The sequence below is a fragment of the Macrobrachium nipponense genome, chromosome 6 (assembly GCF_015104395.2).
Source record: "Macrobrachium nipponense isolate FS-2020 chromosome 6, ASM1510439v2, whole genome shotgun sequence".
Lineage (NCBI taxonomy): Eukaryota > Metazoa > Arthropoda > Malacostraca > Decapoda > Palaemonidae > Macrobrachium > Macrobrachium nipponense.
In genome coordinates, this window is record NC_061108.1 from 96384863 (window position 1) to 96409191 (window position 24329).

The 24329-nt window shown below is 45.6% G+C and overlaps 1 protein-coding gene across 2 annotated transcripts in view; it reads right to left on the bottom strand.

Moving 5' to 3' along the window:
* Positions 1-24329, bottom strand: part of LOC135216384 (uncharacterized) — a 239310-nt gene that overhangs the window by 168680 nt on the left and 46301 nt on the right. For both annotated transcript variants that reach the window (XM_064251655.1, XM_064251656.1), the window contains exon 2: positions 12510-13343. In XM_064251655.1, the coding sequence (XP_064107725.1) occupies positions 12510-13336 (827 nt within the window). In that variant the 5' untranslated portion in view covers positions 13337-13343. The remainder of the gene's footprint in view (positions 1-12509; positions 13344-24329) is intronic.

Below are 24329 nucleotides of genomic sequence, written 5' to 3' on the forward strand. Positions count from 1 at the left end.
CTCCTCGCGCTTGGCTGGCGCCTCGCGCCTGGCTGGCGCCTCGCGCCTGGCTGGCGCCTCGCGCCTGGCTGGCGCCTCGCGCCTGGCTGGTGCCTTGCACCTGTTGGCGTTTCGAGTTTGCCTGATGTCTGGCTGACTCCTCGCTCCTGGTTCCAGGTTGGCTCTTTTTTAGCATCTGGAGCCTGGCTGGATCCCTCCCAATTGCTTGAGCTTCTAGCTTGGTAGTCTCGAGGTTGCCTGGCGATGTACACATCGGACATTCTTATCTGTCCGATTTGTTTGCCTCTAGCGCATATGCGCCAGGTTGGAGGCCCGCTCTGTCTCTTCATCAGACAATGACATTACGGCACTTGGCGTCTGGCTTGCGTTACATTGTCTGAAAGTCCTGAAGAATCACAATGGTTCACCCGGACAGGAGAAGAACGGAAGAAATTCTCCCACTCTGAGCTTTAGGCCTCTCTGGCAATGGGAGGTGATTGTATCCAGCTACATCTAGTAGACGATAGGAATCTAACAGTGCGAGAGATAAGAGTCTTTATCCGATGAGGATCCTTCGTGATTATTTCCTTTGCTAACGAGATCTTTTCTGAAATGATGATGAGGTTTCTCGTTGCCGATCTTCCCTATCCTTGCTGTAAGGAAGGGAAGGAGCCTGGAAGCCGAAGGAACCGAGCTGAAATTGGGAGGACCCCTGATTTCTAGCTCTAATGTATCACTCTGAATGTCTTCTGGGATCTATTTCGAGTCCTCCTCGTATTCAAAAGACTCTGTAGGAAAATGTTTTAACCATTTCTTCTTTCGTAGAAGAAAACATAAGTACGTATTCTGTCTGGACGACGAAACTTCTCTCCGAAATCGTTGAGTCAGGAATAGAGGGTTAAATTTCTTTTAACAGACATATGCTGATAAAAAATCGTTGCCAAGTCTCCACTGAATAAGATGCAAGATTCCAATGCTCAAAAACTTCAATATTTTCTTGGCAGTTTAGGGCCAAGAGAAAACCAAGAATTCTCTCCTAAAATTTTCCAAGAAATTTTTATGAGGAGCAGTTCCATCTTGTCAGAACACGGAATCTGAGGCCCAAAATAGGATCCCATTCTAAGTATAAGATCTCCTACCTTTATCGTATAGAGGTATTGTATAAGATCCCGAAGATCTTAATTCTCTGCTATCTCTAATACTCTTTGTCGAGACAGAGGATATCCTTTTACTGTATTCATTGAAAGCAGAAAATACGAAGGTGATACTTCCCCCTGAAAGGGAAGAAAACCACTATGTAGTTCACAGAAGTATCGGAAGAGGACAGTTTCCCCCTTCCATTTAGCACGATCTTCAGCCACTCTATGTCTTTAGCCTGTATTGAAGGAATTATCAAGCTTCTCTTGAAAATCCTCTCATTCATGTTTACTTCTGGTCAGTCTGCACGCAGACAGACTCAGATTGGATAGGTTTTTCAGGTCCATTATTTATAATAGATTCCGATAAAATCTCTAATCTCTTAGAAAAACCCTTCCGACCCATGCTGAGAGAATAACGTGGCCTCGGTGAATCCAACCTCTCTATGGCCAAAATGAGGCATTCATCTTCTTCCTTTGACGCCCATTTATCTTAATATCTGTTAAGAATATAACTAGGGGAAAAAAACTAAAGTTTATTCCCCATTAACAGTAAAGATGGCGTATTGTTACCTTTTGTTTGAGAATAAGGCAGCAGTTTGTAGGAAGAAGTCCTTATTACACCTCGCGAAGAGATCTATAAAGAAGGTTCTCTCAGACTTCACAAGCCTTCCAATAAATGTTATACTGATGTTTAACAGTTATCGTTGATCGAGAAGGTTGTCTCGGAAGTGCAAACTGATACCACAAACCTCTTGATATCGTTTCGTTCCGTGTTTTTGTTCTCAATAGCTTCTATTTATAAACGGGAACAGAGGAGTAAAAAGAGAAATTCTCGATGTTCTTAGAGATAAGATAGAGACTGATGGACTTATAGGTTAAGAATTCGCCAAATCGAGAAAAGATCCTGTTAGGTGAATCTTACGCTTCTGGCTTGCGCCGGGATGGAGCTATTAAAACGTATTATAGTCCATCCAGGGACATCCTTCTGACACGAAAAGGATGTTTCCCATCGAACTCATCCATCTTCTCCTGAGCAAAATTCTATTCTAAAAAGATTATGCTGTCTTCATACGTTTCTAAAAAGCATGAGATAATTATCTCATATCGTGCTCTGCCATATAAGAATCCTTTATAAAGCTGCACATTTCAGGTAACATCATTAATCTAGGAAACCTATGTAAGGATGTTAAGAAACTGTAGTCTACTTCGGTGTGTGCATATGACTTGACCATACCGTAGTCTAAAGGATGATTTTCTTTACATTCTATCTTTCCTCCGAGGCCGAGGGAGAATGGAAAAATTTCTATCTTTGTAATACAATTTAGTGTTAGACGAAGGAAAACCTAGAAGAGAATAATTCCAGTTTCCTATTACATGGACATAAAGCTGTAATGAAACGGGTTGCTAAGGTCTTGTAATCTGAAAGACCTGCACCCTCCTTGACTTCCTAGTCTATTATATCTTCCATCTCTTGCTCCAAATGTTGGTAGAGCCTCTCTTCACAAAGAGAGGGACTATTTCTCCGAAACAAACCCTCATGACAGAGATGAAGTCGCTTAGGCGAACATTAATTCCTGTCATGAGAAGATTTGTTCTAGTAGAAAAACTCCCACAGTCACAGTCCCTCCTGACATGGGCTACAGTCGCCTGTGCGAAATCTTGTGTCCCTGTCAGGAAAACCAACTGATCTTGTGACAAATCTCAAAATAGGAGAGTCTTCGTAAAATCTATCTCCAAACACAAAGAAGCTTGAGATCCTGGCGCCTGGCGTCTGGCTGACGCTTGGTTGGAGCCTTGGCTCCTCGCATCTGGAAGACGCCTCTCGCCTGTAGTGACGCCTCTCGTCCGCCGAGCGTCCTGGCTGACGCTTCGCGCTTGGCTGACTGCTCACATCTGGAAGACGCCTCGCGCCTGGAAGACGTCTCGCACTCAACTGGCGTCCTGGCTGGCGCCAAAAACTTGGCTGGCGCCTCGTGCCTCGATGACGCTTCACGTCCGGAATAAGTCCTGGCTAGAGTCTCGCGTCTGGCTGATTCCACGCCTCTGTATGACGCCTCGCGCCGGAAGACGCCTTCACGTTTAGCTGGCGTCTTCGTGCGACATCTTGTCTGGTATATGCCTCTCTCGCTCTCGAACTAGACCGAAAATCTTCCTCTACTTGTTTTAGAAGACGAAGCTTCATGTCTGAAAGAGCCTCTGTTTTTTGGCAGGAGAGAGAGGACGAGACTTCTTGATCGTAAGAGAAACGTCCTTCTTACGAGGAGGATGTCTAGCCATAACTCCTACCAAGGAGGCTAGCTTCTCTTGAACAGCCAGTAGGATACTCTTAGAAGCTTCTCCCGCGCCCTCTTCAATGGGAGGGGAGGGAGACCTCGTAGGAGTACGATCCGCTACGTCCATATAGGGGGACGTCGACACACTTCACCTTCTTGATCGAGGAGGAGGGGCTTCATCAGTGAAGCGCTCTGGCTCGAGTTCAAAGAAGGTTGGCTTCCAAAAGCCTTTTCAGGGGGCTTGGAAAGATCCGAGTCTTTCCACCCTCATATAAGTGAAGGAGAATCAGAAGAAGAGAAACACTCTCGCAGGACGCTTTTTCTGAAGCGGTCCTAAGAAGTCTGTTGCGAGAAAGATAATGTCTTGCATCTTCAAGAAAATTCTTCATATATGAAACTTCTTTCTCCTTATCCACCAAGACTCTTGATAGGTGCCTCGTCCGAGTTCTCAGAGACTTCTAGCGGACGGGATTCCAGAAGGAAGAGGTCCTCTTTCCGAGAAGGACCCTCCTTAGTACTCCAACCAACGAAGAAATCTGCTGTAGTAACTTTCCCAGGATCTTCGCAGCTACTTCTTACTTCTCCGTATTCGATCTATGGGAAGGAGGATATACTTCCGTAATACTTTCCGGGATATAATCCAGTTACTTAAGAGATTTCTAAGAACTTTAGAATGTCTCGAAAATTCGTCAGAACTTCCCCCTTACCGATGAGGAATCGGATAACAAAATCACTATTATAGGATACCTTTCCAATGGTTATCCTTGGCAGTCTGGGACGCTACTACAGATCCTGCCGAGGGGACGCCCGAGCGGAGGTGATTCTCTGAAACCTCCTTACGGCTTTCGACATTCCTTCTCCTCTGGGTTTGTGAGCTTGGAAGAGGTCTAGGCCTGAGAGCGAGACAGAGCCGATCGGGCGCACCCTCATTATTATAGGACGCCTTTCCAATGGCGAACTTGGCAGTCTGGGACGTGCTACAGAACCTGCCGAGGGGACACCTGACCGGTGGGGTTCTCTATAACCTCCGTAAGGCTTTCGACTTTCCTTCTCCTCTGGGCATGGGAGCTTGGAAGAGGTCTAAGCCTGGGAGCGAGACAGAGCCGATCAGACGCACCCTCCACTGCAAAGGGGAACACTAAAATCACTTCTTACCTTTCAATAGCTCGTATTTTGAGCTACATTCCTTTGTCTTCAAATTGCAATATGAATTTGAAGATTCTGTGAAGTAAGAAGGAGATGAGGATACAACACTACTAGTATTGTTAATGCTCTAACTGCTCGTTAGTACGAGAGCTATAAAAACTTCTAAAGGAAGCGAAACTAATTCTATTTATTCTGACTTCCTCAAGAAGGAAGTTGTTAGCATTAAAATTCCTCCCTCAATTAATTTTAACATTTACTAACATGTTATTTAATGAATAAACATATTTAAAATTTTCCTTTTTGCAAACTATTGTGAGCTGTTCTTACCAAAAAGTTCGAGTAGTTACAGCGTAAAAAGAACAATTCTTTACGAAATTTTCGAAGCCAAAGTTATTTAAAAACAAAATTAATATGCATATGCCGAACCAAAGACCCAGTACTTCCCTGCAAAAGATAGCCCAGAAAGATCTATGGCGATGAAATCCAAAAATCAAGTCAGGACGGAACTTGCAAACGTTGTTTTACATTCCAAGCGACAGAAAAAATATGATAGAAAACGGGAATGGTTCCTAATCCTGCCACCCAGGGCAGGACGGTAGATCACCTGACCTACCTACAGTGTGTGCCGCGAAATTTGAATTTCTGTCGGGGACGACGGAGTCTTAGCTATGTATATATCTGACAGGTAAGTTGATTGTATGAAAATCAGTGATTTATATATTAGATTTTTTACTTATTTGATTTTTCAAATTATTTTTTTTATTTTTTAGATGTTTTTTCCTTCCTTTTTTCTCAAAATGTATTTTAAGACAGAATTACTATTGATTTATCTTTTAGATTTCCAGCTCTGGCCTAAAGTATGTACTTGCAATTTTTTTTTTATCAAAATAAATAGATACAGTACAGTTATGCTTAGGTTTTCATTAACCTCCAAACCATATTTTTCAATTTGTTTGCTTTCAAATTTAAAAATAAAAGAAATAACAAAAATATATTGTTAAGATACAATAAAGTTTTGTACATACTTACCTGGCAGATATATACTTAGCTGTAGACTCCGTCGTCCTGACAGAATTTCAAAACTCGCGGCACACGCGACAGGTAGGTCAGGTGATCTACCATTCCCGCCGCTGGGTGGCGGGATTCGGAACCATTCCCATTTTCTAATCAGATTTTCTCTTCCACCTGTCTCCTGAGGGGAGGCTGGGTGGGCCATTAATCGTATATATCTGCCAGGTAAGTATGTACAAAACTTTATTGTATCTTAACAATAGTATTTTTGTACATGCAACTTACCCAGCAGATATATACTTAGCTGATTGGCACCCTTGGTGGAGGGCAAGAGACAGCTAACTACAAAATAAAAACAGGAAACAACATATGTTGTAGGATATATCATCCTTGGTTCTTACCTGGTTTGGGCAGAAGACTTCATGATTACTGTCTATGAGTCTGCATGCCTCAAGAGCTTCAGCGAGGTAGGGACCTATAACTGAAGAGCCCTTCTGGATCATGTCAATGGGGGCTAGCCCGCTTACGCGACAGTCTTATATGGATCGTGTCAGTGGGGGCTGACCCACTTATATGACAGAGCCTTGACCTGTATCATATCAATGGGGGCTAGCCCTCTTACATGACAGAGCTTTAGGTTTTTAATTACCAAAAAATGAGGAGCACTAAAGTCAATCCCGACCACCTGACCATCCTAACAATGTTAGAGCTAGGAATTGAAAGGGGTTCTTCCTATACCCTCTTTCAATCGACCATAAAAACAAACACCAAAAAAGCTAAAATAGAAATACTTAAGCTAAACTAAGTAGGATTAACCTCAGCTCCTTTTCCCAGCACTGAATCCGCGGATACGTAAGCTCCGAGTGAGAAGCACTTCTCATATGTAACCCTCACGTCTCTTAAGTAATGAGAAGCGAAGACAGTTACACCTCCAGTATGTGGACTCTATAAGAGCATGGAGAGACTAAGTCTTGTGAAAAGCCATTGAGGTTGCTATGGCCCTCACTTCATGTGCCTTCACTCTGAGGAGCTTAAAGTGCTCGTCACCACAGGAGAGATGAGCCTCCTTAATTACATCTTTAATGAAAAACGTTAGTGCGTTCTTCGAAATAGGTCTCTTCGGATCCTTGACCGAGCACCAGAGGCTTTCTTCTGTACCTCCTAGTTGAGTCTTCTTTTGTAAGTAAAACTTGAGGGTTCTGACAGGAGACAAAGTCCTCTCAAGTTCTTTCCCTGTAATAGAAGAAAGCCCTTTCACTTCAAAGCTTCTTGGCCACAGCTTGGAAGGGTTTTCATTCTTCGCTAAGAAGAGTGGCTTGAATGAGCAAATAGCTGAGTTCTTCTTAAAGCCAACCCTGCCTTCCAAGGCTTGTAGCTCACTTATCCTTTTTGCTGTTGCTAGAGCGAACAGGAACAACGACTTTCTCGTCAAGTCTCTAAAGGAAGCTTTATGAGAAGGTACGAACTTATCCGTCATGAGGTATTTAAGGACCACATCCAAGTTCCAACTAGGGTTCATATTGGTCTGGTTTTTCGAGGTCTCGAAAGACCTAATAAGATCATGCAGATCCTTGTTGTCTGAAACATCCAGGCCTCTATGCCTGAAAACAGAGGCCAGCATACTTCTGTAGCCTTTAATGGTTGATACGGCCAGATTACATTTTTTCCTTAAGTAAAGGAGAAAATCAGCGATGTCCGTTACAGATGTACTGGAAGAGGATACTTTCTGAGCCTTGCTCCATCTTCTAAAACACCCTCCACTTCGACTGTGACACGCTAAAGTGGATGGTCTCCTGGCTCTTGCGATAGCTTTAGAAGCCTCGCGTGAAAATCCCCTCGCTCTAACGAGTCCTTCGATATTCTGAAGGCAGTCAGACTTAGAGCGGGGAGGTTCTTGTGAAATCTGTCGAAGTGGGGCTGTCTGAGAAGATCGCTCCTTAGTGGGAGCGACTTGGGAAGATCCACTATCCACTCCAGTACCTCTGTAACCCAGTCTAGGGCTGGCCAGATGGGAGCAATTAACGTCAGCTTCGCTCCTGAGGAAGCAAACTTCCTTATTACCTCCCCTACTAGCTTGAAAGGGGGAAAAGCGTACCCGTCTACGCCCGCCCAGTCCAGCAGGAGGCCGTCTATGGCTATTGCTCTTGGGTCTGCAATCAGGGAGCAATACTTCTCCAGTCTCTTGTTCCAATTGGTTGCGAACAAGTCTATATTTGGTCTTCCCCATAATTCCCACAGCTGATCGCAAACTTGTGGATGGAGGGTCCACTCTGTGGGGAGGACTTGGTTTTTCCTGCTTAGAAGATCTGCACGGACGTTTCTTTCTCCCTGCACAAACCTGGTCAGAAGAGAGATTTTCCTCTCCTGTGCTCAGAGCAGCAACTCCTTCGCTGTCTTGGAAAGGGAGAATGAATGCGTTCCTCCCTGTTTCCTGATACAGGCTAGGGCTGTCGTATTGTCCGAGTTGATCTGAATGACAGATCCTGAGATCTGCTTCTGGAAGTGAATGAGTGCCAAATGAATGGCTTTTAACTCCTTGTTTATGTGCCAGGACACCTGTTCTCCCCTCCAGGTGCCTGACACTTCTTCTGTGCCTAGCGTTGCTCCCCATCCTGACTCCGACGCGTCTGCAAACAACGCTCGGAGAGGGCTCTGTAAGTGCAGAGAGATTCCTTTGCTGAGCTTCTGAGATCTTGGGACCTCTGATCCCATCTCTCCCTCAGGTAAAACTGAAGGGGTCTGAGGTGCAGCCTTCCTAAAGAAACTAACTGTTCCAACGAGGAGAGGGTTCCCAGCATACTCATCCAATCCCTCGTGGAACAATATTCTTTCTTTAGAAAGGCTGCAACCTTCGCTAAGCAATGTTCTCTTCTTTCCTGTGATGGAGACGCTAGAAAACCCCCAGAATCCATCTGAATCCCCAGATAGACAATGCTTTGCTGGGGATCCAGTTGGGACTTCTCAGGGTTGTCTAGGAGTCCCAGAGACTGAGTCAACTTTAGAGTGATTGAAAGGTCCACCAGACATTGAACCTTTGATTTGGCCCGTATGAGCCAGTCGTCTAAGTACATGGAGATCCTTATCCCTTCTAAATGCAGCCATTGCGCTACATTCTTCAGGATGCCCGTAAAGACTTGAGGGGCCGTCGACAGTCCGAAGCACAGCGCTCGAAATTGGAAAACTCTTCCCTGAGACACGAATCTTAGATATTTCCTTGATGCCGGATGAATTGGCACATGGAAATATGTATCTTGAGGGTCCAGGGACACCATCCAGTCCCTTGGACGAAGTGCAGAAAGAACAGAGGAAGTAGTTTCCATCGAGAACTTCTTCTTTATCACAAAGAAGTTCAGTGCGCTTACATCTAAAACCGGCCTCCACCCTCCCGAGGCTTTCGGTACTAGGAATAGCCGATTGTAGAAACCTGGGGAATGGAGCTCTTGTACCGGTTCTATGGCTTCTTTCTTTAGCATTAGGTCTACTGCTTGCAGAAGAGCTTGGCTCTGGACAGGATCTTTGTACCTTGCCGTTAACTCCCTTGGAGTTGTTGTTAAGGGAGGTTTCTCCCTGAAGGGGATCAAGTATCCTCTCTCGAGGATTGAGAGGGTCCAGCTGTTCGCCCCTCTCTGCGCCCAGACTCTGACAAAATTCATCAGTCTGGCGCCTACCGTTGTCTGGAGGACTTCCTGTTCACTTTGCCTTCCCGAAAGGTCTTCTGGAAGGTCTTCCTCTTTGATCGGGCCTCCGACCTCAGAGAGACTCTCGACGAGGAGGCTCCCCGAAAGGGATGCTGAAGGGGCACCCTCTCTTTCTTGGCTACGGGAACCGCAGGTCTAAACCTCTTAGCAGATTGGGTAAAGAGGTCCTGCGTGGCTTTTCCCGTTAAAGACTTAGCGATATCCTTGACTGTGTCTTGGGAAAAAAGGTGGCTCGAAAGAGGCGAGTACAATAAGGAGGCCCTCTGTAGAGGCGATACTGACTTCATCAGGAAGGAGCTGTAGACAGACCTCTTTTTCAAAATCCCGGAACCAAAAAGGGAAGCAACTTCCACAGAACCATCCATCACAGCTCTATCAAGGCAGGCCAAGACGCTCGACAGCTCCTCCATATTGACGAAGTCCGGGTCCTGCGCTCTCTTAGCTAGTGCTCCCAGGGACCAGTCCATAAAGTTAAAACACTTCTAGTGTCCTGAAAAGGCCTTTGAGAAGATGGTCTAGCTCGCACATCCCCCAAGTTGCCTTTGCTGAAAGGAGAGAGCGCCTCCTGGACAAATTAACAAGAGCGGCATAGTCTGCGTCCTCCAATGAGGGAAGTCCTAAGCCCATCGGCTCCTTGGTGTCGTACCATCTTCCTGGTTTACCCGTCAGCTTGGAAGGTGGGCAGGAAAACACCGTCTTGCCCGCTTCTCTCTTGGATTGAAGCCATTCCCCAAAACCCTTGAACGCCTTCTTCATGCAAAGGGTAGGGCGCATCTTCACAAATGAGGAGGATTTAGGAGACTTGGTGCTCGAAAGCAAAGATCCTGGAGAGGGAGGATCAGCTGGCTGAAGAGTGTCTCCAAACTCCTTGAGTAAAAGCGAAGAAAGCCTCTTATAATCGGACACCACCGCGTCCACTGGCAAATCCTAATCAGAAACCTCCTCGAACACTCCAGCTGAGGAAGAGCACTTCATAGGGGAGAGGTTCTGAGAAGGAGAAGGACTCCTGTCACGTGAAGGAGTGCGCCTGTCATGAGTTCTACGCTTGCTGCTACTAGCTGCTTGGGGGCTCTTAAAAGGAGAAGAGATACTGCAAGGATCCTGTCTTCTGAGAGGAGAGGGTCTCTTATTCACTGGAGAGCTCCTTACATGAGAAGGGGTTTTGTTGAGTTCCTGGTGCCTGGGAGGCTCCTGGCACCTGCTAGGCTCCTGGCGCCTGACGGGATCCTGGCGCCTGCTAGGCTCCTGGCACCTGATGGGATCCTGGCGCCTGCTAGGCTCCTGGCACTTGCTAGGCTCCTGGCGCTTGAAGGAATCCTGGCGCCTAAAGTAATCCTGGAGCTTGCTAGCCTCCTGGCGCCTGCCTGGATCCTGGCGCCTACTGGGTTCCTGGCGCTCAACTGAAGAGTCGGTCCTGGGCGAATCCTGATCCTTACATGGACCTAGTACTTGGTGCCTCCTAGGAGAGCGGCTACTGCTGGGATACTGGCGCCTGACAGGAGAAGAGTTGACATCTTCGCACCTGCGTGCAGAGGTGCTCCTGTAAGGCTCATGTTGTCTACTTCGTGGAGAGCACCTGGCAGGAGGAGAAGAGTGCCTATAGGGCGAACGTGAGCGCCTACCGGGCGAATTGCGCCTGCTAGAAGGGGCTGTCTGGAGAAGAGCGCCTGGACGAATCAGAGTTCCCTCCTATACGGAGAGGAGCGCTTGCTACCAGAGGGGAGTCTCTTAGAGCTCTTCACTGGAAGAGAGACGTCCTTCCTACGTGAAGAATCCTTAGAGAAGGAGCCTACCAGGGAGGACAACTGTTCTTGTAGGCTTATGAGGAAAAGCTTCGTAGGATCTTGTGGAGAAGGGGCAGGTTGTCTAGCCTTCTTACTGCCTGAAGGAAAATCCTCGGGGAAGCGCTCAGGGCTCGAATCGAAGGCCTCTCCTCTAGGCGAATTCCAAGCTCTCTTCAAGGGGCGTGACTCCGTGGCTGAACTCCAGCCACGCTTAGGCGAAGAAGAATCCGAACGCCGAAAAACACTCTCTTAGGATGCCTTTACTGCGGCTATCCAAGGTAGCCTGGGACACTTCTTCAGGATCTACCGAAGGGACGCCTGACCGTTGGGGATGCTCCACATCCTCCTTGCGGCTGTCGACATTCCTCCTCCCCAGTTCCTGGGAGTTTGAATGAGGTCTAGGCCTAGGAGCAATGCGGAGCTGGTCAGACGCCCCCTCCACTGCACATGTCACTCTCACTCTTACCTTTCGATTCCATTGCCCGTAGCTGAGCCTGTAGCTTCCTGATGGAGGACTTCATAGTCTCCATCTCTGAAGACGAATCCTTAGATTCAATCTAGGGAGAAGGGGCTGAGGTTACAGGTGAAATATTAGAAACTACAATGTTAGCCTCTACTTCAGGTTCAAAAGAGCAAGACCTACTTGAGCTCCTTGCGGAAGCCTTTCTAGCTCTATCTTTCTCTAACTTTCTAATGTAAGAAGTTAAATTCTTCCACTCTTGCTCTGTCATTCTTCCACATTACACACAAGTGTTATTAAAGGAACATTCAGACCCTCTACACTTCATACATACCGTATGCGGGTCTACCGATGCTTTCGGTAGCCTAACCTTGCAATCCTCTCTTACACAAACTCTAAACAAAGGTGTAGCGTTAGCATCAGACATCGTGAAAGAAAAATCCTATCCAAAATCAAAAACTGTCCACTAAAAGCGTATGCCAAGCCAGAGAAAACAATACGTCACCAAAGGTCAATCCAATATTAATCCTCGGCAAGCGAGAAGAAATTCGAGCAGGAGGAACCAACAACAGATGTTGTCGGTACCGGCAATAGAGAAAATCTGATTAGAAAACGGGAATGGTTCCGAATCCCGCCACCCAGCGGCGGGAATGGTAGATCACCTGACCTACCTGTCGCGTGTGTCGCGAGTTTTGAAATTCTGTCGGGACGACGGAGTCTATAGCTAAGTATATATCTGCTGGGTAAGTTGCATGTACAAAAGTTAAAAATCATGATTTTTTAAATGAAAAAATCAATGATTTAATCACTTGATTAAATCAGTTTGATTTAATCATTGCCAACCCTGTTACACATTACTGACAGTACTGAAAGGTTTACTTCCCATGTGTTTGGCAGACAAAATCCTAAGATGACAACCATGGTTTAAAGTTATGCATGAATACATGCATTATACTTAAATTCATAGTGTAATATCTAGTATTTTTAACATGCATTTTTACAAGCAAAGTATATCATACCTTCCACCACTGAAGTCCAAGAGTGAATTTGTATCTACAGGAGTGTTATTCCTCATAGCATCTATTACATCTTCAACATCTGTTGCCCATGAATACAATGCACCTGTACCAACAAGAGCTAATCCTCCTCCTCCTAAAGACACATGGCCCTTCGTTAATTCCATAATTTCTGCTTCATGTTTTACATTCAATTTATCTGGATTGGAAAACCTGGTACCACAGAAAAAGGCTACATATTTGCAATTTTTATCTGCAAGATGGGATGACAAAATCTGCAGTGCTGCAGTTTCCCACAAACGCTCCTCTGTGAATTTATGTGCTTCTTTTATGGTGAGAGGTAACTGTACAACATGGACTATGGGGTTCCCTTCTTTGTCTAATTCATAGCGAAAAGTGCGTCGACCTAAACCTTCAGCTGCCAAAGTTTCAGCAACAAAAGTCTGTAGAATTAGAGCTCCTGTCTGAATTTTCCGAACTGCTGTATTAGGAGACCGCTCTGTATTAGCAGGACCTTGAAATTTTTCTTCATTTAGGCAAGTGATATAAACAAGACGGATGAAACGTGGAATCTTAAGTGGCTGGTACTCCACCTGTATGGTAGCTTCCTCTGTCCCACATATAATTCTCAAGTAATTTTTCCCATCAACAAGAGGAACCAAAGCATTAAACCCACCATTGTATATTTTCCATAAAGTCCCATTTCTATTGTTATCACTCTGATTATGAATTGCACCACATGTTGCCTCAGGTTGTGTCCCTATCACACGCAATAAGCACAAGCGATGGCTGACAACTTCTCCATCTTGAATGTTTGTGACCTCCAACATGTTGAGTCTGCAAATACATAATGCATGGTATTACTGGGAAGAAATACACACAACACAGTACATGGGAATTCAAACACTAACAAGGCATACAAAAAGAAATTAAAACTACAAAATACACTTTAGTTATCTTTATCAAATTTTACATATACAGCTTCCATTCTGAAATAAAAAAAAATGTTATTGTCATGATACAATAAAGTTTGTTCATACTTACCTGGCAGATATATATATAGCTGTATTCTCCGACGTCCGACAGAATTTCAAAACTCCCGGCACACGCAGTGGGCGGCCAGGTGGTTAGTACCCATTCCCGCCGCTGGGAGGCGGATATCAGGAACCATTCCCATTTTCTATTCAGATTTTTCATACCACTTTTCCCTGAGGGGAGGTGGGTGGGTACTTTAATTATATATATCTGCCAGGTAAGTATGAACAAACTTTATTGTATCATGACAATAACATTTTGTTCATGAAACTTACCTGTCAGATATATATATAGCTGAATCCCACCATTGGAGGTGGGAAGGGACAGAATAGAAGGATTTTGGAAACACCTCAAGTGCAGATGATTGACATTGACATCTTGGTTCCTTACCTGTTAGCATAGCTGACTTCTTGATTACTGTCACCAAAGCCTGCTTTTGCTTTACTAGAGTTGCCAACAAGGTAGTGACCTGTGTAGTTGGTGCGCTCTAGATGATCTGTCAACGGGAGCGTGACCACAATGTGACTAGACCATATTGACCATACTGTGAGGGCAACGAAGCTAAAAACCACCACCTGACCTAACCTATCGAAGTTAGTCCCATAACTTCTAGGCTAAAGAAAGGGAAAGCGCCTCAAGCGACCAACCCTTCAACCATAAACCAACACCAAAATTAAAAGCACACCTATCCCTTTTCTATAGGATAGGATTCGTGCTGCTCCATGCCCCCAACAACATTTCTGCGGATATGTATGGTCCCAGCGACTCGCAGTTCTCATATGCCGTCTTCACATCCCGCAGGTAATGTGAAGCGAACACAGAGTTGCTTCGCCAAAAAGTAGCACTAATGATATCGTTAAGTGCCATATTCTTTTGAAATGCCATTGAAGTTGCAACAGCTCTCACTTCATGGGCTTTTATTTTCAAAAGTTTCAGATCACCATCCGGGCAGGACGCATGGGCCTCCCTGATGGTGCTTCGTAAAAAGAATGCCAGTGCATTCTTCGACATAAGAAATGTCGGGTCTTCTTAACATAGGCACCATAGATTTTCAGAAGGACCCGACAATCTTTGGTCTTTTGCAAATAAAATTTGAGAGCCCTGACAGGGCACAGGACTCTCTCTGGCTCTTGTCCGATGAACTCTGCTAACCGTTTGATTTCAAATGTTTTTGGCCAGGGGTTAGATGGGTTCTCATTCTTAGCTAAGAAATTAGGATTCAAGGAGCACACTGCACTGTGTCCTCTGAAACCCACATATTTACTAATTGCTTGAATTTCACTAACCCTTTTTGCCGTGGCAAGAGCAGTTAGGAAAATCACCTTTCTAGTAGTGTCTTTCAACGAGGCAGCATGCAGAGGTTCAAAGGGAGCCGACATCAAGAACCTTAGAACTACATCAAGGTTCCATGATGGGACCTTCGGTTGCAGTACTTTAGTTGTCTCAAACTATCTCAAAAGATCGTGAAGGTCTTTATCATTTGTCAGGTCTAACCCTCTGTGACGGAAGACAGCTGACAGCATACTCTTGTATCCTTTTATTGTGGGCACTGCCAGTCTGTCCACATTTCTCAAATGCAGGAGAAACTCAGCGATTTGGTTCACAGAGGTCGTGGAGGAGGAAATACCTTTCTTCCTACACCATCTCCTGAAGACAGCCCACTTCGACTGATAAACTGCTCGAGAGGAAGCTCTTCTCGCATTGGCAATAGCCTCTGCCACTGGTCTTGAAAAACCTCTCGCTCTGGCCAACTTCTTGATAGTCTGAACGCAGTCAGACTCAGAGTGGAGAGGTTTCCGTGGTACCTCTCGAAGTGGGGCTGTTTGAGAAGATCTACTCTCTCTGGCAGGGTTCTCAGGAAGTCTACCAGAAGAGACATGACCTCCGTGAACCAATCGCTTGAGGGCCAAAAGGGGGCGATCAGAGTCATTCTCGCTCCTGGCGACGCCGCAAACTTCCTTGTTACCTATCCTAAGAGTTTGAACGGGGGAAAGGCGTAAACGTCCATCCCCGTCCAGTCCCATAGGATGGCATCTACCGCTATTGCTTCCGGGTCGAGAACTGGAGAGCAATAAATCGGAAGCCTCTTCGTTTTCGAGGTTGCGAAGAGGTCGACTAGCGGCCGTCCCCACAACTTCCATAGCTCTTGACAAACCTCTAGATGTGGAGGGTCCATTCTGTGGGAAGCATCTGATGTTGACGGCTTAAAAGATCCGCTCGAACATTTTGTATTCCTGAAATGAACCTTGTTAGGATCACTATGCTTCGAGCTTTCGCCCATAGAAGGATGTCTCTCGCTATCATGAACAGTGATCGAGAGTGTGTCCCCCCCTGCTTTTTGATGTAAGCGAGAGCCGTAGTGTTGTCCGAGTTGATCTGGACAACTCGGCCCACCAATCGTTCTTCGAAGAATTGAAGGACCTCTGTTCCCCTCTCCAGAGGCCTGACACTTCCTCCTTGCCTAGTGTTGCTCCCCAGCCCACCATGGAGGCGTCTGAGAACAACACTAGGTCGGGGCTCAAAAGGTTGAGGGACATTCCTTCCGAAAGTTTGATCGGATCTTGCCACCACTTCAGTTGATCCTTGACCGCTTTTGAGATTACCAAAGTCGAGTCTAGATTCTGTTTGTCTTTCCAGTTTTCTGCCATAAAAACTGAGTGGCCTAAAGTGCAACCTCCCCAGGGAAACAAACTTCTCCAGCGAAGAAATGGTTCCCAGCAGACTCATCCATTCCTTCGCCGAGCATGTTTCTTTCCCTAAGAAGGCTGACACTTTCTCTAAGCACTTCTGCTGACGTTCCTTTGATGGAAAAGCTTGAAAAGCCGCTGAATCCATCTGAATCCCCAGATACACGATGGACTGCGTGGGGATCAGATGGGACTTCTCGTAATTGACTATAGGGCCCAGGGCCTTCGTCAGCTGCAATGTCGTCTGAAGGTCCTCCAGGCACCTTGACTCCGAAGACGACTTGATTAGCCAGTCGTCCAGGTAAAGCGAGACTCTTATCTTCGATAGGTGAAGCCATTTCGCTACATTCCGCATGAGGAAAGTAAAAACCATCGGCGCCATACTCAGACCGAAGCAAAGAGCCCTGAACTGGAAGACCTGCCCTTTTAAGACGAACCTCAGGAACTTCCTTGATTGAGGATGGATCGGGACGTGGAAATAAGCATCTTGTAGGTCCAATGACACCATCCAATCCCCTGGTCTCAAGGCCCCTAACACAAACTGAGATGTTTCCATCCTGAATTTTTCTTCTTTACAAAAAGGTTCAGTCTGCTGACGTCTAGGACAGGTCTCCATCCCCCAGACTGTTTCGGAACCAGGAATAACCTGTTGTAGAAGCCTGGGGAATCCAGCATCAGGACTTCTTCTACGGCCTTCTTTTCCAACATTTGGTCTAGAAGGTCGAGTAAAATCTGTGCTTCTCTGACTGGTATGCGGGCGACAGGTCTAGTATCGGCTTCGTGCTCAAAGGAGGCGCAGAGAGGAAAGGGATCTTGTATCCTCTCTCGATCACATCTAGGGACCAGGTGTCTGACCCTATCGTCCTCCATGCCTGAGCAAATAATGTGAGTCTCGCACCTACAGGTGCCTGAAGGGCAGAAATGTAAATTTTTTCCCTTCTTGATAGAAGAGGTCTTGCCTCTAAAGGACCCCCTTCCTCTCGAAGAACCTCTAGAGGAAGGTGCTCCACGAAAGGGCTTAAATTTCTTCTTGGGGGCTGGAGCTGTTGAAGTAGAAGCCTGAGGAGTAGGGCGTCTGGAAGATTGAGTCAAGAGGTCCCTCGTTGCTTTCTCTTGCAAGTTTACTGACAGATCCTTAATCATGGACTGCGGAAATAAATGAGTAGAGAAGGGGGCGAACAATAATTCCGCCTTCTGAGCGGGAGAAACTGCTTTCGCCGCAATACTGCAATAGAGCTCTCTTTTTTAGCAGACCGGTAGCAAAATGAGATGCTAACTCATCAGAGTCATCCCTTACTGCTCTATCCATGCAAGCTAGCACACTTGAAAGCTCTTCCAACGAAATAGAGTCTTGACTCCTAGATTGTAAATCCAAGGCCCCCAGGCACCAATCTAAAAAGTTAAACACTTCCAACGTCTTAAATATCCCCTCGAGATGATGATCTGTCTCCGTCATCGTCCAGGAAACCTTTGCTGATGACAAATAAGACCTCCTCGGAGCGTCCACTAAATTCGCGAAATCTCCTTGAGAAGAAGACGGTGCTTTCAATCCTGCCTCTTCTCCTGTTTCGTACCAGATCCCCGCTCTCCCGCTCAGTCTAGAGGGGGGAAGTGCAAAAGAAGTCTTCCCTTTAACCTTCCTTGAATCCATCCAATCCTGAATTCCCTTAAACGCTCTCTTCGCAGAGAGCGAAGTGGCCATTTTAACAAAGCCAGGAGCCTTCCTGGCCTTCGATGAGGCAAATTGTGAAGGGGGAGAGCAAGGAACGGGCGCTTGAAAATTGTCTGGAAACAAGTTCTTAAGTAGATTCGTCAAAGTCTTATAGTCTGAAGCCGCTGACGCATTTGGTTCGTCATCATCCGTAGGGCACAGATCACTAGAAGAATCCTTCTCTCGGTCATCAGTGTCCTTCAAAGATCGCGATGACAATAATCCTTGAGGCCCCGTTCGCAAGAGGGTGCCTCTATAAGCAGAAGAGTTTGAAGTAACCAATCTCTGTTTCTTTATCTTCGACACTTTAACATGTGAAATATCCTGACGCTTCGGACTCAAACATTCTTCCAAGACGTCCTGTTGAGCGTCCTGGCAAGCGTCCCGATATGTAAGACGCTGCGCGTTCTGAGAAGCGTCCTGCTGAAGGCCGTTCCTTTACGAGCGTCCTGATGTGTAGGACGCCGTGCGTCCTGAACAGCGTCAGCTCGAGCGTCCTGGCGAGCGTCCCGATGTATAAGACGCCGTTCGTCTTGAAAAGCGTCTTCTCGAGCGTCCTGGCAAGCGCTTCGCTGCTTAAGACGCCAAGCGTCAAAAGAATCGTCTTCCCCAACGTCCTGAAGCTGATTATCATCATGCAAATCTTGAACTTCCGTCATGGATCCTTGAGCGTTCTCGGCCTTTTGACAAAGACGCCGGCCGCCTGTGCAGCAACTCACGTCTCTGTCAAATTCGTCTCTCCTAGACGCCCTTTCATGAGGAACGTAATCATGTTCTCTAATGCGTCGGCTACTAGGAGGAGACTCAAAGGCCGAAAAACGCGGAGAAGGAGCCAGGGACTGCCTAGTCCTCTTAACAGGCAGCCACCGATCCTTCCTCCGATGACTAGGTTCTGCCTCCTTTTTCTCAAAATAGGAAGCTAACTGTTTCTGCATTTTCAAAAGCATTTTCCTTGATGGGGAAAGTTCTCGATCAGGAGAAGGACTCATCCTGTGCGAGGAAGATGGGCGAGGGGATGCCCTTTCCTTCAACTCAGGAACATACTTAGAGCGACTTGGACGCTCGAACGAGTCCTCCCCTGATGAAGCCATGTTCCTTTTCTGTGGCGGAAAAGCTTCAAAATCTTCAGGTGATGAATCTACGCACTGATCAGAAGGACGTGAAGCGTCCTCTTCTCTGAAACCTCTCTTAAGAGGGCGACAAGGGCGACGGCCGCCTGTGCGGCACCTTGCGCCCCTGCCGCTCTCCCCATGAGAGGTCTTCCAAGAGTCCCAACGTCGGCGAGGAGAGGAAGCCTCGGAAGAAGAGAAGCACTCTTTAAGTATCCGTGCCCGTGCACGAACACCGGCAGCCTGAGATTCGTCCTCAGTTTCTGCCGAAGGGACGTCAGACCGGTCATTAGATCCCAAAACCCTCCTTCGGCTTTCGGCTTGCCCTCTCCCTAAGGCCTGGGAGTCCGGCAGGGGCCTAGGCCTAGAGGCATTATGGAACCGATCTGACGCCCCCTCCACAACACTAAATGCACTAACACTTTTATTGCAATTATTCACATTTGATTGTAGAGCAATCACTTTCGATTCCAAGGCGCGAATCGACTCCATAATCGTAGATAATACGTTTCCTTCTGCAGACACTTCCTGATTGTTCGGAGGCAATACAACAGGATTAGGTTGAATTACATCTACAGGAGGATTTAATGGAGATACAATTCTACCCTGACTTCTATTCACAGAAGCACTTCTAGAGGAAGACCTCCTGATTCTATCACGCTCAAGCTTTCTCACGTAAGAATCATATGCCTTCCATTCAATTTCAGTCAATTGCTCACACTCGATGCATCTATCATTCAACATACATACATGACTTCAACATTTCGAGCACACCGAATGAGGGTCTACCGAAGCTTTCGGCAACCTCACCTTACATTCCTGTACCTTACACACCCTGAAGCTAGCAGAGCTAGATCCAGACATCATAATCAAAGAAAATTCAAAGCCAAAATCCAAATCAAATCCACTATCACGTATGCCAAGCCAACAAGCCAAATCAAAACCAAAAGTCAATCAGAATAGTCAAGTTAGCACAAGAAGTTTCAAAATCCTAGGCGGAGGTCTGTAAACAGTTGTTTACAGACCGGCGACAGAGAAAAATCTGAATAGAAAATGGGAATGGTTCCTGATATCCGCCTCCCAGCGGCGGGAATGGGTACTAACCACCTGGCCGCCCACTGCGTGTGCCGGGAGTTTTGAAATTCTGTCGGACGTCGGAGAATACAGCTGTATATATATCTGACAGGTAAGTTTCATGAACAAAATAGATAACAAATTTTCACAAAAGACAATCTGCCACTATAATTTGAGCAATTTGAGTGAGATACATACATATCTAAATAGGTAATAATTTCTTGTCAAAATTGTAAAATAAATCTAAGACAAACTGGAGATTCCAAGAGGGATTCCTCATGCAACCCAGAGGTGGACAACTTAGAACTTCTGGGAAAGCTGCAAACCTCTTGACTACCTAACACAATAACTATTTTATCAACGTTTATTGCACTAAGATCTCTGGCTCAGATCCAAGTGCTCCCTTAGTTTTCTTTTTATACATGTTCATGAATACTAGTATTTGTGAGTGTGTGTGTGTGTGTGTGTGTGTGTGTGTGGTGTGTGTGTGTGTGTGTGTGTGTGTGTGTGTGTGTGTGTGTGGGGTTTTTTCTTTTAATGAAAATGTCTTTCCACTAACATACATACTGTGTCAATTACATTCTTCCTTTCATTCAGTATTCAGTGTGTTCACCACAATCGTCATAGTTCAAGCAATTATTCAGAAAGGTTTCATTTCCCTAAATTAAACTACAATAAGTTACTCCCTTATTTTGCAGTTACATTACAACACTACCCCAATAGCTCTACCAAGCAACTAAGCCATCTAACAAGTCTCTTCACACTTCCCCCAACACTACAACCTTCACTGACCTTCTGCATCTAGACATTTTCACCTTATTCACTTATTTTGGACTGCTATGCATTACATTTTAGGCTCAATATAAATGCTAACACTGTATATAAAATAACTATAAAAAACACGGCAGTTCACAGAAGATTCAACTACGAATTCATCCAATGGAAAAAAAGACTTTGCCCAGTATTCAAAAACCTGCTGCTGTTTTGCCGAGTTACTTCTGAGAATGAGATTAGTGTACAAAAAAACCAAGGCTTTCTTTTTATTTTGTTTACAAAAACATGATGTTAGATAAGATGCAGAGATCTTAGATCTCTTTAGAGCATGTATGGTGCAATATCATTATGGCAACTTTTTTTTTTTTGAAAGAATGACTCTACCATAAGCAATAACAAATATTTATTTAAATAAATGTATTCATGACTCAAACTGTATGGTACTTTTTTATGTAAGCTAGGTACTGTACTGTTAGTTATGTAGAATCATAAATTTCTTTAGCAATAACTACACTGCCTTTGAAAAACATCTGCTTTCTAGTGCATTAAAAGGTGATTTTCTATTAATTTCTTGAGTACTGTATCTTCCAAGAATTGTTATTTAATTGTAACTGCTTTAAACAATGTGGCATCTATAGTTGGAGAAGTATCCTCACTGCAAAAAAGAGGCTGTGCCTTTGAGAAAGACAACCATATTTAGAAGTGCACAGAATCTCGAAACAGCAATTATGTACTTATGACACACTAACTTAGTGAATTTACTATAAACGTGTTCTTTCATAGTTTTTGTCATTTTCACTAAAGTACTATTTATTTCTACTGCAAATATTGGGTTACCCAATCACAAGCTCCATGTGGAAAACAATGACAGGGGGGAAGGTCCTCCCCCACCCAACACCTTCTATCAGGAACCAACACCGAAGTTGATAGAATACTCTCAGGACCTCCTTCAAAAAGGGGCGGTGTTAAAGACTAAGACATTTAAAATTTCAAGGGCGCTTGTTCAGCGTTCCAAAGAAAGGCTCGGACAAGCGAAGGGTGATCTTAGACTTGTCCCGTCTAAACTTATCCATTCGCTGCGAAAAGTTCAAGATGCTGACCATCTCTCAGGTGCGAACCTTACTTCCCCGTGGGGTCGATACCACCTCTATAGATCTTACAGACGCCTACTATCTATCATGGCCCAATAGCACGGCACTTCCGTCCGTTTCTAGGCTTCAAGTTAGGCAAACAAGCATTCTCTTTCAAAGTAATGCCCTTCGGGCTCAATATAGCCGCCAGGATCTTTACAAAGTTGGTGGAAACGGTAGTGCAGGAACTAAGGTCACAGGGTATCATGGTAGTAGCCTATCTGGACGATTGGCTGGTGTGGGCGGCAAGCATCAAAGAATGCATCAAGGCTACGGACAAGGTGATCTGTTTCCTCAAACATCTCGGATTCAAGATCAACAGAGGCAAGTCCCGCCTGACTCCGGAGTCCCGGTTTCAGTGGCTGGGCATCCAGTGGGACTTGGACTCTCATACTCTTTCAATCCCTCCGGCAAAGAGGAAAGAGATAGCCAAGGCAACCAGGCAGTTTCTGCAGTGCAAACAGATGTCCCGGAGGAACCAGGAAAGGATCCTGGGTTCTCTACAATTTGCTTCAGTGACGGACGTACTTCTGAAAGCCAAACTCAAGGACATCAATCGAGTTTGGCGCTCCAGGGCCAACGCAAGGTCCCGGGACAGCACAGATGCGTCACTAACAGGTTGGGGGGGATACTCTCAATACAAGAAGGTACAAGGAACTTGGTCCCCTCAATTCCAACAGTTTCATATAAATGTCCTGGAAGCTATGGCAGTGTTCCTCACCCTAAGGAAACTTCACTAGGCCAAGAAATCACATATCAAGCTGGTACTCGACAGCGCAGTAGTCGTGCACTTCATAAACAGGGGAGGCTCAAAATCAAGTCATCTGAACCACGTGATGATAGCCATCTTCTCTCTCGCAGCCAAGAACAGTTGGCATCTATCGGCCACTCACCTAGCAGGGATTCAGAACGTGGTAGCCGACGCGCTTTCACGCTCAGTCCCACTGGAGTCAGAGTATCCTCTGGACAGCAAGTCGTTCAGGTGGGTGTGTCACATAGTACCAGGGCTCGAGGTGGATCTGTTTGCAACAGAATCGAATCACAAGCTTCCCTGTTATGTGGCCCCCAACCTGGACCCTCTGGCTTACGCCACGGACGCACTGGCCACAAATTGGAACCAATGGGAGAAGATATATCTTTTTCCTCCAGTAAACCTTCTCTTGAAGGTTCTGCACAAGTTGAGGTCGTTCACGGGCCAGGTGGCTCTCATAGCCCCCAACTGGCCGAAGAGCAATTGGTTTCCTCTTATCATAGAATTAGGTCTCCGTCCTCATCGGCTTTCGAAGACTGCGTTCGATTCCTCAGGTCTTCACAAAACCCTAACTTTATGGACTTCATGAAGTTCACCGCACAGAGGGGTGCGGACAAAGATCCACAGAACATCCTGTTCTTGGAATCAGATAAGCGAGAGTCAACACTTCGCCAATATGATTCGGCTGTTAAGAAGCTGGCTGTCTTCCTAAACGAATCAAATGTTCATACCATGACCACAAACCTAGCTATCACCTTTTTCAGGTATTTATTTGAAAAAGGTTTGGCAGCTAGTACAATAACCACAACAAAATCAGCATTGAAAAAGATTTTCCAATTCGGATTTGACATCAACTTAACAGATTCTTACTTTACTTCAATCCCCAGGGCATGCGCCAGGCTTAGGCCTGTGGAGCGGCCAACAGCAGTGTCATGCTTCCTAAACGATGTCCTTAAGTTGGCATCGGATACTAACAACTCAGTATGTGACTATCAATCTCTTTTGAGGAAAACTCTATTCCTAATCAGCCTAGCTTCAAGAGCTAGAATTTCAGAATTATCTTCTTTATCTAAGGACCCAGGTCATATACAGTTCCTACATCGGGGGAAGTGTTGCTTTCTCCAGATCGCAGGTTTCTTGCCAAAAATGAGGACCCTTTAGATAGTTGGGCTCCATGGAAAATTATTCCGCTTCCACAGGACCCATTGCTGTGCCCCGTGCAAACATTAAAGGATTTCCTACATAGAACATCTCTGAAATCCATTAGAGAGAAAGGTGGCACCATCTCTCTGAAAGGTATAAGACAACAAATTCTTTATTTTATCAAGAAAGCCAACCCTCAGTCATTCCCACGGGTACATGACATTAGAGCTATAGCAACGTCAATTAATTTCTTCCAGCATATGAGTTTCGAAGATCTGAAGAAATATACTGGCTGGAAATCCCCCTCAGTTTTTAAACGCCACTATCTTAAGTCTTTGGAGGACCTTAAGTTCTCGGCGGTCTGTGGGGAACACTGTTTCCCCTGCTCCGGTCGGAAGTAGTTTGCAGT